At 51.0% G+C, this 19823-nt stretch overlaps 1 protein-coding gene and 1 long non-coding RNA gene across 2 annotated transcripts; one reads left to right on the top strand and one right to left on the bottom strand.

Annotated features, from left to right (window-relative positions):
• Positions 1–5589: 5589 nt before the first annotated feature.
• LOC135971229 (uncharacterized) lies at positions 5590–12968 on the bottom strand. The gene is made up of 2 exons (XR_010587287.2): positions 12489–12968; positions 5590–7732 (listed from the first exon to the last, which is right to left on the bottom strand). It is a non-coding gene; the product is annotated as an uncharacterized lncRNA (long non-coding RNA).
• A 1080-nt stretch (positions 12969–14048) lies between these two features.
• On the top strand, positions 14049–19789 carry LOC135971227 (ubiquitin domain-containing protein TINCR-like). The gene is made up of 2 exons (XM_065546077.2): positions 14049–14327; positions 16427–19789. Exons 1-2 carry the CDS (start codon positions 14251–14253, stop codon positions 16578–16580), a joined length of 231 nt encoding a protein of 76 aa, XP_065402149.1. The 5' UTR covers positions 14049–14250; the 3' UTR covers positions 16581–19789.
• Positions 19790–19823: the final 34 nt, after the last annotated feature.

Here is a 19823-nt window from a genome sequence, read left to right as displayed (position 1 = left end):
GTGCTGCAGTAAACAGGGGGGTGCAGATTCCCTTTCACATAGGACTCTCTTTCCTTTGGATAAATACCCATCAGTGGGGATTGCTGGATCATAGGGTAGCTCTATTTTTAATTTTTTAAAAACTCAATCCTGTTGTCTGTAGCAGCTGTATTCATTTACATTCCCACCTACAGTGTGCGTGGGTACTGTTTCTCCACATCCTTGCCAGCATTTGTTATGGTTGTATATATATTTTTTTGTATATCTGAAAACATCTTTATTTCACCATCATTATCTAAAAATAATTTTCATTGGTATAGAATTCCAGGTGGACAGGCTGGATTTTTTCAGTACTATACTTTAAATATGTTACCCAACTGTCTACTTAGGTTGTATTTTTAAATTAAAGCCATCTGAACTGGGGTAGATGATATCTCATTGTGGTTTTGATCTGCATTTCCCCAATGATTCATGATGTTGAGCATTTTTTCGCTTGCTTTTTGGGGCCAGTATCCAGAATAGACAAGACAATCAAACAGGAAAAAATATATAAATAAATAATCCCATAGAAAGTGGACAAAAGATCATTTCTCAACAGAAGACATACAAGTGGCCAACAGGTATATGGAAAAGTCTAAGCTTTTTAATCTTTGTTTTTCTCTCTTTTTTTTTTTTTTTTTAAATGGAGTGTCTGTCTCTGTTGCCCAGGCTGGAGTACAGTGGTGCAATCCTGGCTCACTGCAACCTTTGCCTCCTGGGTTCAAGCGATTCTCCTGCCTCAGCCTCCCAAGTAGCTGGGATTACAGGCATGCACCACAATGCCCAGCTAATTTTTGTATTTTTAGTAGAGATGGGGTTCCACCATGCTGACCAGGCTGGTCTTGAACTCCTGACCTCAGGTAATCCTCCCACCTCGGCCTCCCAAAGCGCTGAGATTACCAGCATTAGCCACCACGCCTGGCCCAAGCAATGTTTTTCAACGCCATGTCTCAGGACCACCTCAAGAATGCAGACATGAGGGTGGGATCAGCAGTTCTGGGCGGTGGAGAGGGGAGCAGCAGAGCATCCCACCACAGAAACGCTTCTCTGTTTTGCAGAGCAAAGGGTTCCACAGGGGGAAAAACAAAAAGCAAAAACAAGAACTTCCTGATTACCTTTTATTTTTGAGACAGTCTCAGTCTGTCACCCAGGCTGGAGTGCAGTGGTGCAATCTCAGTTCACTGCAACCTCTGCCTCCCGGGTTCAAGTGATTCTCATGCCTCAGCCTCCCAAGTAGCTGAGATGACCACAGGTGCAGGTCACCACGCCCAGCTTTTTATTTTTTTTATTTTTTTTTATTTTTTAATTTTTGGTAGAGACAGGGTTCGCTATGTCGGCCAGGCTGGTCTCAAACTCCTGACCTCAAGTGATATATTCACCTCAGATTCCAACAGTGCTGAGATTACAGGCATGAGCCACCGTGCCCAGTGGCTGATCACCCAAGTTCTATCTGCTCCTCCTGGAGCCTGCCAGAGCCTTCATACCTGGAGGCCTCCGAGGGGCTGAGTCTGGGATTTGGGGGAATAGGAGGCTGTTTGAGGAGACCACAGCAGGCGAGCTGCCGGGATAGACCCACAGGGCCCGGGGTTTGGACACTGCCTTTCAAGTGACGGGGAGATGCTGGCAGGCGCCAAGCAGGGTGGTGGTGCCATTACCTTGGAAAGTGCAAGGCTGCTTCTACTGCAGAGAGAGAGGGGCTAGAAACCTCACACCATTAAAACTCCTATGACAGAAGGTTGGAGGGTGGCTTTTGCTTGTAAACATGATTTCTTACAAACCCACTTTCAACTGAATTTGAGAGCGGGGAAGCTGGGAAGGAAAGCCCAGGTATAGACGGCCCTGGGTCCGCATGCCCCGGTGCTGGCTGGATCTGGCGGCCTGGTGGGTGTGAGAAGAATCTCTGTCTCGGTCTCTCCCGCCGGGATCACTGAGGCTGAGCATTCCTGTGCTGGGCGCGGCTTCCTGCTGGCAGGATGGATGTCTGCCCCTTCACCAGCTTTCCTCAGGGATGGATGCTCACGACTGGTCCCTACCTCCCTCCAAGGTGTCCTCCCTTCTGTCCCTGCACTGGCCAGGACAGCGGTCCGTCCTGCCCTGACAGAGCTCTGAGGCTCCTGCGGGCCCGGCCACTGCCCTGGACGGAGGGAGGCCTTGGGGAAGCCCTCCCAGGAGGGACTCGGCCGGAGCCGGGGGACCATCCACAAGAGAGGGTGGGCAGCATGCAGGACGTCCTGAGAAGATGCTTGTGCAGCTGGAGTGTTTAAAAACAAACCCGAATAGCGTCAGCTCCTGGGGACTGCAGCAAGGGAACAGGCTCAGGGTCAGCAGCGCGGAGGCCGTGGCTCCGGACACCGTCCCGGCTGGGGACGCGGAGACCACACGGTGGCGCTGTGGGCCGGGTTTCCCGACACTGCAGCGCGTTAGCTCGTTGCCGCGGTTCTCACCCTTAGCCCCCAGCAGACTCTGCAGCGGAGGAAGATCAGATCCACCTGCCTGCGGGGTGCGGGCGAGCTCGGTCTCAGCAGACTCTGCAGGAGGAAGATCAGATCCACCTGCCTGTAGGGTGCGGCCGAGCTCGGTCTCAGCAGACTCTGCAGGAGGAAAATCAGATCCACCTGCCTGCGGGGTGCCGTGGAGCTCGGTCTCAGCAGACTCTGCAGGAGGAAGATCAGATCCACCTGCCTGCGGGGTGCTGTGGAGCTGGGTTTTATGCCTTGAAGTGCATTTGCGGCATCCCATTGTAAAACTGCCCGTGAACGCAGCGTCAGGCGCTCCTTCAAACAGGAAGGCGCTCTAAGACATCGAGAGACTTAAAAGTAAGTAAACAGCAGGAACAGCATGATCTCCTTTGAAAACTGTATTTGGAAACACCAAAAAAGGTAAAATGGGTAGTGTTCTCTAGGTGGAGGAATAGGAATTCGTTTATTTTCTTATTTTTGCATATGTATGTGTAACTTTAACACCACTACTCTGAAAATCACTGAATGTCAGAACATCCTCTAAATATCTGAGTACCTAGGACGGGTCCGAGGACGTCCCCAGGGAAACTCCCTAGTAGGGGCGAGTGGCCCAAAGGGGCCCCATTTGGGATGGGGGAATGGGGACCTTCCCTCCCCAGGGTTTCCCATCCAAGGAATTTCACTGGAGGCTGGAAGGCTTCAGAAGAGTTTTCCTCCACTCTTGGATGGTTTGCTTGGACTGCCCCAGGCCATACAGCCCCTGTCACTGGGCAGTGTTTCCACGGGGACAGCCAGCTCCAGTTTCTGAGCTACCAGCTTCAGCCTTGCCCCGAATCCACATTCTCATGCTCATTCTGATCCCCGGTGACTCAGGGCCACAGGGAGTCTGGGAAGAAACGGCCTCTGCCGGGGCAGGACTGTCTGCAGCCATGATGCCCCCAGCCTAAGCACAGAGGGTTGTGCCCTCTCGACAGGAGTGACAGGGATCTCTCCCCACCTGTCACCTGTCCACCTGCAGCATCTGAAAGAGGTGTAGCTGTCAGTATATTGGCGTTACTAGGATCTAATTACAAAACATTTCTATCACCCTGAAAAGGAGCCCTGGATTCACTCCCAGCTCCCTCTCCCCGCAGGCTCTGGCTGCCCCCAATCTGCTTTCTGCCTCCATAGAGCAGCTTATTCCAAGCATTTCATATAAACGCCATCTCAGGACACATGGTTGCTTTTGTGTCTGGCTCCTTTCACCATATATATGTGTGTATATATATGTGTATATACATATATGTATACATATGTGTGTGTATATATATGTATATATATACATATATACGTGTATATATATACACATATATTTATTTTTGAGACGGAGTCTCGCTCTGTCGCCCAGACTGGAGTGCAGTGGCACAATCTCAGCTCACTGCAAGCTCTGCCTCCCACGTTCGCACCATTCTCCTGCCTCAGCCTCCCGAGTAGCTGGGACTGCAGGCACCTGCCACCACGCCTGGCTACTTTTTTTGTATTTTTAGTAGAGACAGGGTTTCACTGCGTTAGTCAGGGTGAGTCTTGATCTCCTGACCTCATGATCCGCTCATCTCAGCCTCCCAAAGTACTGGGATTACAGGCATGAGCCACTGCGCCTGGCCTCACCTAATAATTTTTCCAATAATTTATTCAAATAGGCATCAGGATCCGCACAGGCACAAGGGCCAAGAGGTGCCCCCGAGGGCTTGTGTGTGGGGCAAGGACACAGGTGGTTCTACAGAGGGAGTGGTCCTGCAGTGCAGGTGAGCGCCACACACGCTGGTGGCATCACCAAGGCGGGGACTGTGCTGCAGTAACACCCTCCTCCCACTGGCTCAAAGCAAAGGGTCTGTGTGTCACTCAGGTCACCGCTGAACCCAGTCGGGTGGCCTCCCACAGCCCCCAGGACTATGGTCTCTGGGTCACAGAGCAGGCATAGGAGCTGCTTCAGCCCAGCCTGACCCCCAGCCCTTGTGCCCACAGTTTGCTGGGAAGAGCTGGTGGCTCCCCCACCCTGCCTGTGGAGGAGTCCTGGAGCTGTGGGAGCAGCAGGCGGCCAGGCTAGCCCAGGCCCCTCCCTTTTACTAAAAGAAAAGCATCTTATGTGGGAGGTAGAAAGGGCAGAGCTGGGGAGGGTCTCATTGTTGGTTTCAAACTCTTTTCACCAAATACTTTTTGTCCATACCTAACCCGCCACAGAAGAGTGGCCAAGATGCCCGGCTGCTCACCAGCCCACAGGATGGCTGCACTCCCAGCATTCCTTGCAGTGAGTGACATGTGACCAGCCCAGCATTCCTTGCAGTAAATGACATATGACTAGGCTCCAGCCAATGGGGTGCAAGCAGGCCATAATACCACCGTGTGGCCCCCAGGCTGGTCCCCTCCCTGAGGGTAATATGTGTGCCCAGGCACCTGGATGCCTCCATCCAGCCTGGCACCGCCTCCAGCAGCTCGAGTCCCAGAACCTCAGGGACAGCAGAGTCTTGGACCTTGCCTCCGCCCCCTCTGCCAGCCAGGGCCACCCATGCTTAGGGAGTGGAACTAGACCTCCTGCACCCAGCCATGCTGACAGAGGATGTCAGCACACACACGGACAAATAAACGTAGGTAAAAGTGAGGCTGCCCTGGGAGAATTAAAGTGGGGGCTTCCACCTCCTGCTTCCTGGGGAGCACAGGGGGCGCTCCAAGGAACAGAAGACACTGATTCACAGCCACCCCAAAACCAGGGGGCTGGTTTCAGTATCCTGCAGAAACTCTAGGAGCAGGGGATAAATACAAATTGAGGGCCTGGAGACACGTCACCCAAAATAAGACCCGTGCGGCAAGAGCAGAGGGACGCGGGGCTGCGTCTGTGCCGGAGTGAGCAGTGGTTGGGAGAGGGAAGCTGGTGGCCCAGGGGCCAAGGCTCTGCAGTTCCGTCTTGGCAGGTGGGCACCAGCTGGCACCCTGGGAACCCTCTTTGCAGCCCTGTGATATCCCAGGAGTTTCCCTGTCATGGAGATGGGCAGGACCAGCACAGGCAGCCCTGGCTGGCTTTACGGGGGGAGGTATTGCAAGTTCTCTGTACCCGCTCCTAGAATGACAAGAAGTGAAACCTTGCAACATTCATAATTTTATGTGGAAAAAGCCTTTTTGTCTAGAAATTATGTCTTTTTTGTTTCCACTAAAAAATAGGAGGAAATCAGCTGAGAGGGATACGTGCCAACTCTGTTGACCCCAGTATTTGCCAGGAGAGCTTGGGGACCCTCAGACCCTCCTCCTTTGGGAGAGTCTCTGCCCAGTGGGCAGGCAGTCACAGGGAGCAGGCAGCCCGGCCACGCTTCCCTGAAGACTGGTCCCCCCAAGGACACCCCTCGGGCAGGCGGGGGGAGCAGAGGTGCTAAGAGCAGGATGCGGTGACTCCACCACCTTCTGCAGGGAATCAGGGGCTGAGGCGCTTCGGTTGGAAGCTGCATTTGGTAGCAGCTCAGCCCTAAAATAGCAGCAAGCTGAGTCGGGAGCCATGTCTTCCCCTTCCCTGAAGGTCTCCTGCACGTGATCGCCCCTGCTCCCTGGCCCCGCCCTCAGTGGGGTCACCGAATTCTGAACTTGGGGAAAACTGTGGGACCAGGCTTGGGGTCGGGGTCTTTGTACAGCAGAACCAAGCCAGGGGGCAGAGCCAGGGGTTGGAGTCAGGATGACTTTGAGGACCTGAACTTGGAGCGGTCACAGGAGTCTTGAAGGGAGCCTGGAATCTTCCCGGGCATGGATGGGGCTACTGTCCAGTCTCAGGAAACTTACTGCAGCCAGGACAAGTGGGGGGTCATGACTGTCCCCACTTCACAAGTGTGTCAGGCAGACAGAAGTGTCCTCCCAGAGGTCAGACCATCAGAAACCAGGTAGAGGCCTGGCCAGCTCCAAATGTAACCCCGTCCCAGAGACAGTGCAGAGTGAGGGCAGGTGTGCACTCGAAGCGGGGACAGGCTGGTGAAGCTGGCCAAGTCACCAGAACGGCTTTCTTCTGAACTTCGTTCTGCAATGAACACATCTGAGGAAGATTCAGGTCCACCGTGTCCCAGCCAGTCCCCCTCCCAGGTATTAGGCCAGCGTGAAGCCGGCTACTGGCATCACCAACATCCACCATTTGTGTCTGCCGGGCTTAATGGGTGTGTGGTGTTTGGATGGCTGGATTCAGCGACTTTTCCCATATCACCTGCAAGGCCACGGTCAGCCTGGGAGCCGGCTCCTGACTCCCGTCCCCTCTGCATAGCAAGTCCCAGGCGGCCTTCATCCACCCTTGCTGGATGGTGACGGATCAAATGTCAGGATCTGGTCGCACAGCCAGTTACTGTCATCGCAGCCACACATCAGGCCCAGGCTAGATGCCTGCCAATGAGAGCAGAGGGGCAGAGGCACCAAGAAACACAGGGAGACAGATGAAAATGCAGGAGGGAAAGAGAGGAGGTTGCTCTTCTTGGGGTACAGATCTCAATTTCTGAGGAATTTCAAATATCAAATTAACTCTGCATTTCTTTATTTGGGAAAATTACTAACAATGGCCTTGCTCTCAAATAAATGTACACTGAAATGGCATGTCTATGCGAGAACTGAGAGCTGGCCAGGGATTTGTGGGACGGGGAAAAGCCCAGCTGGCGTCCACTGCAGAATCTATTGCTTCTTTGTCGGGGAAGAGCCGCACATTTGCTCGCAGAGCCGTTGTCTGTGTTGCTGCTGTTGTGAGGTGTAAGAGCAGAGGAGAAACACGGGTGGGTGTTTTCATCTTGCCCCCGTTCAGGCCACTCGGGCATCACTCATGAGGCTTCATCAGTTGTACCCCATGAGCATGGATGACTCCAGAGAAAACCTTCTGAGGGTTTCCAGAGACACATTTTTGCTCCTTCAGAGTAACGGGAACAAGGGATCACTCTGCTTCACGATAAAGCAGTGACCCCACATGTGTGTGCAGGATAAAAGAGGAGGATAAAAGAGGAGGCTCACAGCCCTCCACCCAGCACCAGCAGCTGGCGACAGGACCACGCGTTTGTCAGGACTGGACCCATGTGCACACAGGGTTGTGTCAAGGGCTCTCTGCCTTGCATGTCTAGTTATAACAGAAAAACAGAAATCCAGGGGGAACATTCTTCTGGTATATTTTTCCCACCCCTTACACAGTTCTGGTTCAGGATCATGGCGACCTGGGCACAGGACTCCTCCATCTTCCCGCTGCACCATGGCAAAGCCATCTCATGGTGAGCCTGCAAGAGAGTGTGGTGGGGACAGAGAGCAGGAAGCCTGTCCCCAGCTGTTTTCCACAAAACTCTGGATACTTTTGTGTTCTGCAGAGAATGAGGATGAAGTTGACAAAAAAATCCAGAAAGGTTGCTATGGATGGGCACTGCAGGCCGTTCTCGCAGGGAGCTGGTCCCGCTCTGACCATCTTCCCCGTTCCGCAAGGGAATGGGGGGCCTTCCTGTAAGCAAACACTATCGGGCTGTGAGTGTGTGAGATAACGTGTGCCAAACGCAATCTCATCGACCCATCTGCCCTTCGACACCCAGGAGCTTGGTCAAGCAGAGAGAACACATTCATCCAGAGTTTAGCAAATGATGCCATCAATCGAAACAGGTTGACTTCCACTGAGATGTCTTTAAAAGCAGAGTGATTTTAAAATAATGGTTGGTTTTAAACTGCTTATTTAGGTGTCGTGAGTGCATTTCAGTGGGAGTTTTTTGTTGTTTGTTTTTTGTTTTTTAGGACAGAGTCTCGCACTGTCACCCAGGCTGGAGTGCAGAGGTGTGATCTTGGCTCACTAAAACCTCCGCCTCCTGGGTTCAAGCGATTCTCATGCCTCAACCTCCCGAGTAGCTGGGATTACAGGCATGCACCACCACATTCAGCTAATTTCTGTATTTTAGACAGAGTTTTGCCATGTAGTCCAGGCTGGTCTCGAACTCCTGACCTCAAGTGATCCTCCTGCCTCGGCCTCCCAAAGTGCTGGGATTACAGGCGTGAACCACCGCGCCCGGCCGGGACTGTTTTTATAACATCGTTGTGTTTTAAGAAAACCTTCTTGGCTTGTGACAAATAGTATGTAATGCAGTAAGTTTTGTGAACAAAGCTGTGTGAAAGGATAATAAAATCTTGGGTGGGACCCCAGTGCACTCTGCCAAAAGGAAAAATTTAAACTGGAAGCTGAATCGTGCAAGAAGTGGCCTTTCCTTTTGTTCTAAGCAGAGGGCTATGGATAAAAGCATCTCCACCGGTAGCTGCTCTCCATAAAGTGCCAAGGTAATGAGCTCAAAAGGGACACACCATGGGCAACGCCCTGCCCGCTCTCTTTCTCTTGCAACACGTGGATTCCATAACGGGGCCACACCCTCCCTCTTTCCGCTCCAGCCCACTTTTCGCCTTTACAGTTCAGAGCCCTCAAAATCGTCTTTGGATAAAGGCAGGGACCACAGATTGTTCCTGTGGTTTTGTGTTCCTCTTTTCCAGAAATGTCCTTAACTTTGGCAAAGTAAATTTCAAAACTGATGGAGATCTGTCTCAGACGCTCTCTGGTTTCTGCCTATGTAACCAGGACTGAGATAAAAAACCAGACCCTGGCAACCCCCTCTGTGGAGCTGTTCCCCGACCCCTGCCGGGACCACTGTCCTGACCCAGATGCCAATTGGGACTGCCCAGTTCTGAATTCCATGCACGTGGGCCCAGCAGAAGGCACTGGTGCCCTCCTTCCTCCCAGCATCACGCCGGCATCACACCCGCATCACACCAGCATTACCCTGCTGCGGCTGCACCTGAAGCTCGTTTACTGTTGCTGCCTTGTTGGATTCTGTCCTGTGAACACACCACGGTTTACTCATTCATTCTGCTGTCAGTGGGCATTTGGACTGCCTTCAGTTTGAGGCGATGAATACACCTGCTGCGAACATTCAGATGATTGTCTTTTGGTGAATTTACATACACATTTCTGTTGGGCATGTGCTAGGGTCTGCATTACTGGGTCACTGCCTCACTGAGTCCCCTGTGTCCAGCTGCAGGACCCACCCCAGCACCCACTGCTCCACAGTTAGGCCATGATTTGGTATTTCTGCCTTTCTCATCTTAGCCATGCTAGTGCAGAACAGAAGTTCCTAATTTTGGCATAAATCAAATTTATCTGTGTAAGTTTCTGGAGCCTCTATTTGTTCCATTGGTCCATGTTTCTTTCAAGAGTCTCACCTTGTGTTATTTACTGTAACGTTAAATTAAGGCTCAATACCCAATAGTGATAGTCCTCTGACTTTGCTCTTCCTCAAGTTTGTATTAACTGTTATTGACTCTTTGTATGTTTTTATTTTTTTATTATACTTTAAGTATAATAAAGTACTGGAGACCCGGGTGCTTGTGGTGTCAGAATCCAGCTGGAGTCTGAGGAGTGACCTGGGGCTGGCTGGGCTAGGCAGCATCACGGGTTTCTGCAACCCAAGTGCACATCAGGCTGGTGACAGTCACGCAGCCTATTACTTCATGTGTCATCAGAACATCGCTAGAACACAGCACTTCAAGTGTGCAAATTTAGTGAGCCATAGTCTAAATACAAATAGAGCCACTGAAATCCTAAATTTCAATCAATCATCTCATTGTTACTCGTCTTATTGGTATTAATCCTTTGAAATTATGTGGGGTGGGAGTTAAAGCTAATAACTAATATGTTAATGCTAAAACTAAGATTTTTCTGGCCAGATGCGGTACGCTCACGCCTGTAATCCCAGGACTTTGGGAGGCCGAGGCAGGCAGATCACCTGAGGCCAGGAGTTCGAGACCAGCCTGGCCAACATGGTGAAACCCTATCTCTACTAAAATTCAAAAATTAGCTGGGCATGGCGTAATCCCAGCTATTCGGGAGGCTGAGGCAGGAGAATCACTTGAACGAGGAGGCGGAGGTTGGAGTCAGCCGAGATCGCACCACTGCACTCCAACCTGGGCAACAGGAATGAAACTTCATCTCAAAAAATGAAACAAGATTTTTGTGAGAAAAAGGTGTAAAACTATATACTAAATTTGAAATAGAAATATAAGCGCAAGCTCCTTTGTTCTTTTCACAGACACATTTCCTAGCTCTGCCCAGGAGCAGTAGATACATCAAGCACCTAGACTGTGGTCCCTACTACATGAAAATCATGAATTCCTAGTGATGGTTTCAAAGCCAAAACCAACCAAACTAAAACATGTAATTGGTCCTTCTTGGAGGTGACTAGGGCACTAACACTAACACTGGGAATGCACACTTGAAGGAAGGTCAGCGATTCTCCTGCCTTTTCTCTACAAATTGCAATTCAGGGAAACCTTGTTGATTAGGAAAAGTTCTTTACAGAAGAATTCCTGCAAATAAGTGAGTAAAGAATGACAGTTTAAGAATTGTCCCAGCCTGGCCAACATAGTGAAACCCCATCTCTAAAAATACAAAAAATTAGCCAGGCATGATGGTGGGTGCCTGTAATCCCAGCCACTCCGGAGGCTAAGGCAGGAGAGTCGCTTGAACCGGGAGGTGGAGGTTGCAGTGAGCTGAGAGTGCACCACTGCACTCCAGCCAGCCTGGGCAACAAGAGCAAGACTCTGTCTCAAAAAAAAAAAAAAAAAAAAAAAAAAAATTTGTCAAATTGCCACCCCTAATGCCCTGGTTCTCTAACCTGTGTAACAGGATTACCTGCAGGGACCCCACCCCAGACCTTCCGATTCAGTCCTGGTGGGGGACCCCACCCCAGACCTTCCGATTCAGTCCTGGGGGGACCCTACCCCAGATCTTCTGATTCAGTCCTGATTCGGCCTGAGAATTTGCATTTCTAACATGTCCAGGGACCACAGTTTGAAAACCTCCAATGGCAGACATGGTCCAATAAATGAAGGAATAATAACAGGTGGCAACCTCAGACAGCTTCATCCCAACCAGTAAGAAAGTAAATCCTTTTGTAAACTAAGAGGAAGTATTAATATGGACGTTTGAGCAGACATTTAAGTGTCGGGACAAAGAATTAAAAACTAGCACAGGCACCCCTGAAGCATGATAGGATGGCAACAGAAGGCTGATTTAGTTTCCAAGAAATAGCTGACAGGCAGTGTTGTGTGTGTGTCTACTGCTTAGGAACCCAAAACAAACCTTCAGACCGTTTTCATGAGTACTGAGACCAAGAAAACCACTGGGAAGTGGGTGGTCTGGAAATGTAAATGTTTATGGTACTCCACTAATGAGTCATGGAACCATGTTTCATACCAAAAATGTTTTGTAAATGTGCGTTTCAAGGTTTCAAAGTGAACCCATATGTGTTAGGAGAAAGGACACACCAAAGAAGTAAAATAATTGGGTCTATGTAAAAAGAAAGTAGAATATTGCCCAGAGACATGTGGATAATTCCTAACATGGATCAAAGGCACCAAAAAGGTGAGCTGTGTGTAAGATACTCAGACCTGCACCGTCCCCTGCAGTAGACACAGACAACATCTTGGTAGGCAACTGGGTGAAAATTCAGAGACAATCCTAGGAACTACGATGAAAAATGTTAGCATTCTTGGAATGAGGCACTGAAGAACCTGAAAAGCTGGAATAACCCCATGAAATAATGAGAATAATTGTAGTAGCCTGTAGTATCCTGAACCGGGGCACAGGTCACAGGACTGGGGTGGAAGGCAGCACGGAGTACGCGCGCGGGAAAACCCAGGGATCACAGTGGCCCAAAGCTGGGCACTTCCCAATTCCGGCGATTGGTGCTACAGGCACTCCAGGTTCCACCGCAGAACTGTGTCCAGCACGGAGGCAGTGCTGTCTCGGGGGAGACAGGGCTGCACCACCACCAGGGGCGGGAAGGGGTCAGGCAGGGAGGCGCCCAGTGTTTCCAGCTGCACTGGGCGCCTGCGTCGGGGGTGGCGCTGATGCAGAGCGTGGGGGCGCAGGCTAAACCTAAAAGAGGGAAGCTTTTGGGGGCGGAACAGACAACACTGCACACTGCCCTTCCCACCCGAATTGTGTTTTACCTTTTTTTTTTTCTTTTTTCTTTTTGAGACAGAGTTTCTCTCTTGTTGCCCAGGCCTGGAGTGCAATAGCCCGATCTCGGCTCACTGCAACTTCGGCCTCCCGGGTTCAAGCAATTCTCCTGCCTCAGCCTCCCGAGCAGCTGGGATTACAGGCGTGCGCCACCACGCCCGGCTAATTTTATATTTTTAGTAGATACGAGGTTTCTCAATATTGGCCAGGCTGGTCTCGAACCCCCGACTTCAGGTGATCCACCGGCCTCGGCCTCCCACAGCGCAGGGATCACAGGCGTGAGCTACCGCGCCCCGCCCAGAGTTTCCGACTGTTAGCCTGAATCACATTCACGTCAAAACTTCTTTCTATAAGAGAACTAAAAGGCTAAGTCCTTGCTCCATCACTTCCCGTCCCGGATCGCGGCGCGGGGCATTTTCCCCAAGCGCCTTCACGCACCGCGCCCAGGCGGCCGCGCCGGAGCATCCCGCGCACACGCATTTCCTGCGCCCCCGGAAGTGGCGGTAACGCCAGGCCCTGCCTCCGGCAGAGGCGGAAGCGGAATCGCCTTGAGAGATCTCCCGTCGCCGCAGGCGCCTCAGCCCGGTCGCGCGCCTTGGCCCTTGGCCCTTGGCCGCCTGCTCCTACCGCTCCGGGGGCTTGCTGCGGGCGCGGCCGCTGCCGGGCCAGTGCTTCTGTGGAATGTCTTCCAGAGGTGCGGCCTGGCACCGCCCGGGCACCTCCCGCCTCCGCGGCGACCGCCCCGACCCCCGCGGCCGCCCGCGTCCCCGGCCCCGACCGACGCGGCCGCCCCCGTCCCCTGCCCGGTCCCCTGCGGTCTCCCCCGTCCCCTGTGGCCGCCCCCGCCTCCTGCCCGGTCCCTGCCCTGTGCGTTGGGCCCTTCCAGAGGTGCAGAGTAGCCGCTGCAGACCCGAGGTCGCGGCCACCGGCTCCCGGGCTAGGCCCTTTTTCTCGCCTCAGGAGCCGCCGGGCGGAGGGTCTCCAGGGGTGCTTGTTCGGGGAAAGCAGAGACAGAATGTCTGGGCGCTGTTAAGTGTCAGCAGCCGAGGAAGCAGCAGCGACCTGGCGTCTGCTCGGGGCAGGTGACCTTTCCGGCGGCGCCTTCTGTCCCGGTCGCTTTTCCACGGAATGAATGGCCGAAACTGTAGTGACTCATGGCCAGGGAATGCCTTAGTTATCTGAGGGAATCTTGTTTGTGAAAAAGGGAAACTGGTGCAAATGTGAATTCAGACAGGCCAGGAGAGGAAGGAAGGGAAGGATTGAGAGAGAAAGATGATTGGCCTCTTAGGGGAAGACCCCGCTTGGACGTGGGCTCCTGCGGCACTTCCTTGATTCCCGTGTCCTCCTCAGCGGGATGGGGGAGGCGGAGGTTCCAGGAGGCTCCGAGCCTTCCAGAGTCAGTGCAGGGTTGACAGGAGACGTTTGTTTTGCTTTTCCTGAACTTTGGATCGCCAGCTTACTTGGTCTTCTTGATGTTGTAGGGTTGATAAAGACAGGAGTGGAGTGATATCGGACACCGAGCTTCAGCAAGCTCTCTCCAACGGTGAGTGGGCCCGTGGGACCTGGGTCCGGACCCAGAAGCCGCTGAGTGGGCCCGTGGGACCTGGGTCCGGACCCAGAAGCCGCTGAGTGGGCCCGTGGGACCTGGGTCCGGACCCAGAAGCCTGCTCTGCTCGCAGTGGATAACTTTCTTTCTGAAGTTCATTCTCCAAGGACAAAGGGATCATTAGGACAAACTATTATTACTGCTTCATGGTGGAGATGCTTCTGGTTTCTGTTGTGGCTGCCGCTGTTATTTGGAGTGCCTCACCAAGCCGGCTAACAACTGCGTGCATAAGCACAAGAAAAGGCTTCTTGAGAAATGAAAACTAGGTTGTAGGTTTAGGAGGGGAATAGGAAGCTTAGCTCTGTACAGCCGGAAGCCTTTTGGTAAGTTGGAGGTCCTTGAATTTCCTCGGTGACTGCATCTTGGTGACTTCTCTGAATAGACCTTCGAGGGCATTGGGGGGTGGTGGTTGGAGGGCTTGGGGAGCTCAGGCAGCACTTGTGTGGGGACGTGGCTGTTACAGGAGCCGCAAACACGGGGACTGCATTCCTGGGGAAAGGATTGGGGGTGTTGGAGGCGCTGGCAGGGGAATTATGGGGAGGTGTTCTTATCAGTGTGCGAATACTGGATGTTCAGGCGGCAGAAATCCGGGTCCTTGGGTGTTGTGAGCTCCCTGGAGTTACCTTCTTGCCAGTTTCAGCTTAATTGATCCCCCTCCCCTGCGGTATCATTGCACACATTTTACTTCATTGAACACCTGACTGCCGCTTTTTCTGTAATCCCTCAGGGGCAGTCATCTTTTCCGATTCTGTGTATAGTTTCCCTTTCCAGATCCGTGCCATTTAAGCTAGAAAAGGGGTCGGTTTTGAGATGTTGTGAAAATGTTGAAAGGCTCCTCGTTATTAGTGGGAAGTACCTGATGTTGCCAGAGACTGGACTGGGACACAGGGAGCACTATGGCTGCTGGACACTGCCTCACTGCGCTGTGCGTGGGGGGATGCCTCATTCAGCCTTACTGCCTAATGATTTGTGAGGATTTGTGTTTTCACAGTAACATGTTTACCTTATATTCTGACATCAGTTCCTGATACGTGACGTGTGGGCCACAGATGCTGGTGTATTATTTCACATGCATTTATATAGATTGTTTTCAGGGAATTCAGAAATTCTGTTATCTCTGCTCTAGTGATTGTGCTTTCTTGATTTTTCTCTTTTCATTATTCTTAAATCCTCCTTTTTTAAATTTGCATCTCGGTTCCTTTATACTTGGGAAGTGCAAGACATGGCTACTGGAAAAAGATGTCAAGAGAACCTGGAATCCAGTAGGCTACAATTTGGCAAATCTTAGTTTAAAACGTCCTAAATGTTGACCACAGTGGGTGCAGATGGCTCTGTGCATCATCTGTGAAATGTGGTCAGATGACCACCCAGGTTCAAGTGGTTTGTCACCAGGGTGGTACGAGCCACACAGAGTGCCCTCCCCAGAGGCCATGTCGCGGAGACATTTGAGTGGTTTTCCAGTGAGTGATGCAAGGTTCATGATCCATTTTAACAGCCTGCTTTTTATGCGTTTGCTCAGGTTTTTAGATTTTAGGTTTAGTTTTAGGTTTTCTGTTAAACTTGCTCACCTAGGAGTGGTGGTCAAATACTGGACCTCATTAGCGTGAAAGCCTGCCCACCTTGGCAGGCTCCACTGGAGTGCTTTGGGGCCTGCCTGGATTCCAGTCCTGGCTCTACCAGTTTTGTGTCCTCGCCGTTACTGGGAGGGAATATTGCGGAAATGCATGCGAGGTGCTTCCCGTGATCCTGGCACGGAGCAAGTGCTCAGTGACTGTCAGCTGCGATTATTAGTAGTGGCTAATACACGACCACTGTTCTTGGCCAACAAGCCCGCTCAAAGCTTTGATGGTTTTCCGTCACCTAATGATGGTGATGGTTTCCACTTACTGAACACTCACATGCTGGGCTAGGCACTTAACCCAAATCCAGGGTCAGCATTATTGTTTGGGGGTGGGGGCAGACACCTCCTGCTCTGACTTGTGTGTTTGGGTTCCCGTATTTTCACCAGAGGGTGTTAGTCCTGCCCCACTTCAGCTGGTCCTCAAAGCATATATAGCTCTTTAATCATCAGCAAGTATCTATCAGAACATAATGTTGATTTCAGCTGCTACTAAATATCTACCAGGAGCCTGCTTGAGAGAGAGAATTGCCTGACAGGTGCTGAGTCCACCATTCCTGAGATACTTTGAAATGAGTGTCTGGCTTAACCCAAGCTGTGCATCGGGACCTCTCACTGTGTTCCCAATGGAGTCACTTTTCTTAGGCACCCCCCTTTACCTTGGGCTCTGAGCTTCCTCTGCCTTTCATCTCTGTAGGATGAAGCCCACTTGCCCTTCAGGATGCAAAGCCCTCTTCTCTAAAATGCCTGCCGGGCCAGGTGCAGTGGCTCACGCCTGACCTCCCAACACTTTGGGAGGCCGAGGCAGGGGGATCGCTTGAGCACAGGAGTTTGAGACCAGCCTGGGCAACATTGTGAGGCCCTGTTCCTTGAATTGCCCTGGGAGATTTCCTCAGCTTGTGCTGGGGGCATGTGGCCCCATGAAGCCCATAGTCACTGTCCACCCCGAGGGACGCTGGCTTTGGGGCTCACACGCCTACTGTGGGGCAGCCCTAGGAGATGGCCGCCCTGTTCCTCCCTGGAGCTGGAGCTGCAGTGTGTGCTCAGCAGCTGTGGTGGCTGTTCTGTTTTGTTTGCATCTTATAAACCATTTACTTGATTACATTTTCCTCTTCAATTTAGCTGCTGGAAAATTTAAAGTCTGGTTGGTGGCTCGCCAGTAATGAGAGTTTAGAGTAGAGGTAAACTTTATGACAGTCTTAGACCTCTTCACTTTCTCCTCAGCCAACATGGTTAACATTTACTTTATTTTGCTGTACTGTGTCTTTGTGTTTCCTGAGTTCCTTCTGGAATAAGGCGGGTCATTAGTGAGCACAGGTTTCTGGTCGTCTCACAGCCTCAGGCAGTGGGCGGTGCTGTCCGTGCTCCCTTTCCGGTTGCCTATGGTAGCTCTCAAGTTGCAGGGCTGCGATTTGAAGCCTGATGTAGTGCACCGTGTTTCTGTCGTGTTCTGTGGTGGTTTGCTCCTCACGTGTGAGCATTCACCCTGTGGCCCTGTGTTTTTCCACCACACCTCTGCCTGGTGGCATCCTACTGGATGTCTCAGCCGAGCCACTCTGTTCTGGATGCCCTTGTCCCCAACCCCTTTGCTCTGGGCTCTGAGCTGCTTCTGCCTTTCATCTCTGTAGGATGAAGCCCCACCCGCCCTTCAGGATGCCAGCCTTGGCAACATCGTGAGACCCTGTTTCTACAAAAAGTCAACAAAATGAACCCAGTGTGGTGGTGCACGCCTGTAGTCCCAGCTACTTGGGAGGCTGAGATGGGAAGATCACTTGAGCCTGGGAGGTTGAGGCTGCATTGAGCTGAGATCAAGTCACAGCACTCCAGCCTGGGAGACAGAGCGAAACCCTATCTCAAAAAAACAAAGAAAGTGGATGCGTGCTGCTCCTGCCATTGGGTCATCGCAGCATTTTTCTTTTCTCTGATGCACACCTTTTTCCTCATCGTGGGGTCTCATGTTTTCATAGTTCCCTCTCACTACTGGATTGTGAGCTGCGTGAAGGAAGGTTCATAGTTGTGTTGTATGTACAGGCACACAAAATTTGTCTTTGGACAGACACATATCAATCCACTTCCTTCTCCTCTCTGAATTTCTTTATATGAAAAAATAATTAGAGATGGAGTCTCACTGTCTTTCCCAGGCTGGTCTCAAACTCCTAGGCTCAAGTGATCGTCCCGCCTCAGCCTATACTAATATGAATTCCTCTACTAATGTGATTGAAATTAGTGTGACTTCTATAAAAATTTTTCTCCCAGATTGGGCTTCTGTTTTGATAGTAGAAGTAAATTATTAGGCTATTTCAAGAAATTAATATATTACTGGTAGAAAAACTGAAGCTACAAAATGGCCTGGTTTCTCACCTCAGTTAAATTTGTGCTTCTGAGTGTTTGTATTGTAGGTGAAACTGCACTGAGAAGGTATTTGTGGCCCGTACACTGATTCCTTGATGAGACTTGTTTGCACAGGAGAGTTGCTAAAAATTACTGCTCTCAGGGAGGTCTGTGGTAAACAGGTATGAAGAAGAAAACTGTTCTCTGCCCTTCTTTTTGCAATAAAATGTTACAAACTATCTTGAGTTCGATCCCTTTTCAGGTGTTTGGGGTTTTTTTTTTGTTAAACATTCACATATTTCTTGGAATCATAAAAAATTAACTTTGTGCTTCTGAAGTAGGTTTGCCTTAATATAACACTGATGTATTTGTAAGGGGCATTTTTAAAGCTGTACTTTAAAAAATAATAATTCTTACATTCTTTTGAAGGTTTTTGTTTGTTTGTTTTTGAGACGGAGGCTCGCTTTGTCACCCAGGCTGGATGCAGTGGCATGATCTTGGCTCACTGCAACCTCCACGTCCGGGGTTCAAGCAATTCTCCTGCCTCAGCCTCCTGAGTAGCTGGGACTACAGGTGTCCGCCACCACGCCCAGCTAATTTTTTGTATTTTTAGTAGAGATGGGGTTTCACCGTGTTAGCCAGGATGGTCTCAATCTCCTGACCTTGTGATCTGCCCACCTCAGCCTCCCAAAGTGATAGGATTACAGGCGTGAGCCAGGGGGCCAACATGGTGAAACCCCATCTCTACTAAAAATACAAAATTAGCTGGGAATGGTGGTGTGCGCCTGTAATCCAGCCACTCGGGAGGCTGAGGCATGAGAATCAGTTGGACCCGGGAGGCAGAGGTTGCAGTGAGCTGAGATCACGCCACTGCACTCCAGCCTTGGGGACAGTGAGACTCCATCTCAAAAAAAAAAAAATGATAATGGAATAACCCTTGTTTAGGTGTTACAAAATCCAGGCCAGACAAATCTAAACTTAGTCTCACACCCAGTTCCTAGACTAGTCTTTTCTCCAGCTCAGGTTTGGCCTAAGCCTCAGGGGTCCTTACTTGGTGGGCGCCACCTGCTCCCTTCCCCACCTTTGTTCCTGTTTTTCCTCTGCCGGCTCCTCCCGGGCTGGGTGTGTTCAGAGGCGGAGACAGGCTAAAGGTCTTTGGCTTTTAGGTTCTATTGATGGGTGAGTTCCAAATACCAGCTTTCTCTTGTAGGATATTTCATTTAGTTATCTATTAAAAATACTTATTTAGAACACACCATTCATGTGCCAGACACTGTTCCAGGCGCTTAGGGATAGGGTAATAAATGAGATCAACAGAAATACCTGCCCACGTTAAGCTCCTGTTCTAGGGAAGACAAAAAATAAAATACACGTGTCCTTAGTACATTAGAAGGTTCCAAGTACTGTAAAGAAAAATAAAGCAGGCTGAACTCAGTGGCTCATGCCTGTAATCCCGGCACTTTGGGAGACAGGTGGGAGGATTACTTGAGCTCAGGAATTTGAGACCAGCCTGGGTAACATGGCAAATCCTGTCTCTACCAAAAGAAAAAAAAAATTAGCTGGGTGTGGTGGCAGGCATCTGTAGTCCCAGCCACTGGGGAGGCTGAGGAGGGAGAATTGCTTCAGCCTTGGAGGTGAAGGTTGCAGTAAGCCGAGATCGTGCCATTGCACTCCAGCCTGGGTGACAAAGCCAGACCCTGTCTCAAAAAAAAAGTAAAGAAAATGAAAAAAAGAAAGCAGAGATGGGGCAAGCAGGGGAGAGGGCTGGGG

The sequence above is a fragment of the Macaca fascicularis genome, chromosome 6 (assembly GCF_037993035.2).
Source record: "Macaca fascicularis isolate 582-1 chromosome 6, T2T-MFA8v1.1".
Classification (NCBI taxonomy): Eukaryota; Metazoa; Chordata; class Mammalia; order Primates; family Cercopithecidae; genus Macaca; species Macaca fascicularis.
This window is presented reverse-complemented; position numbering and strand designations above follow the sequence as displayed.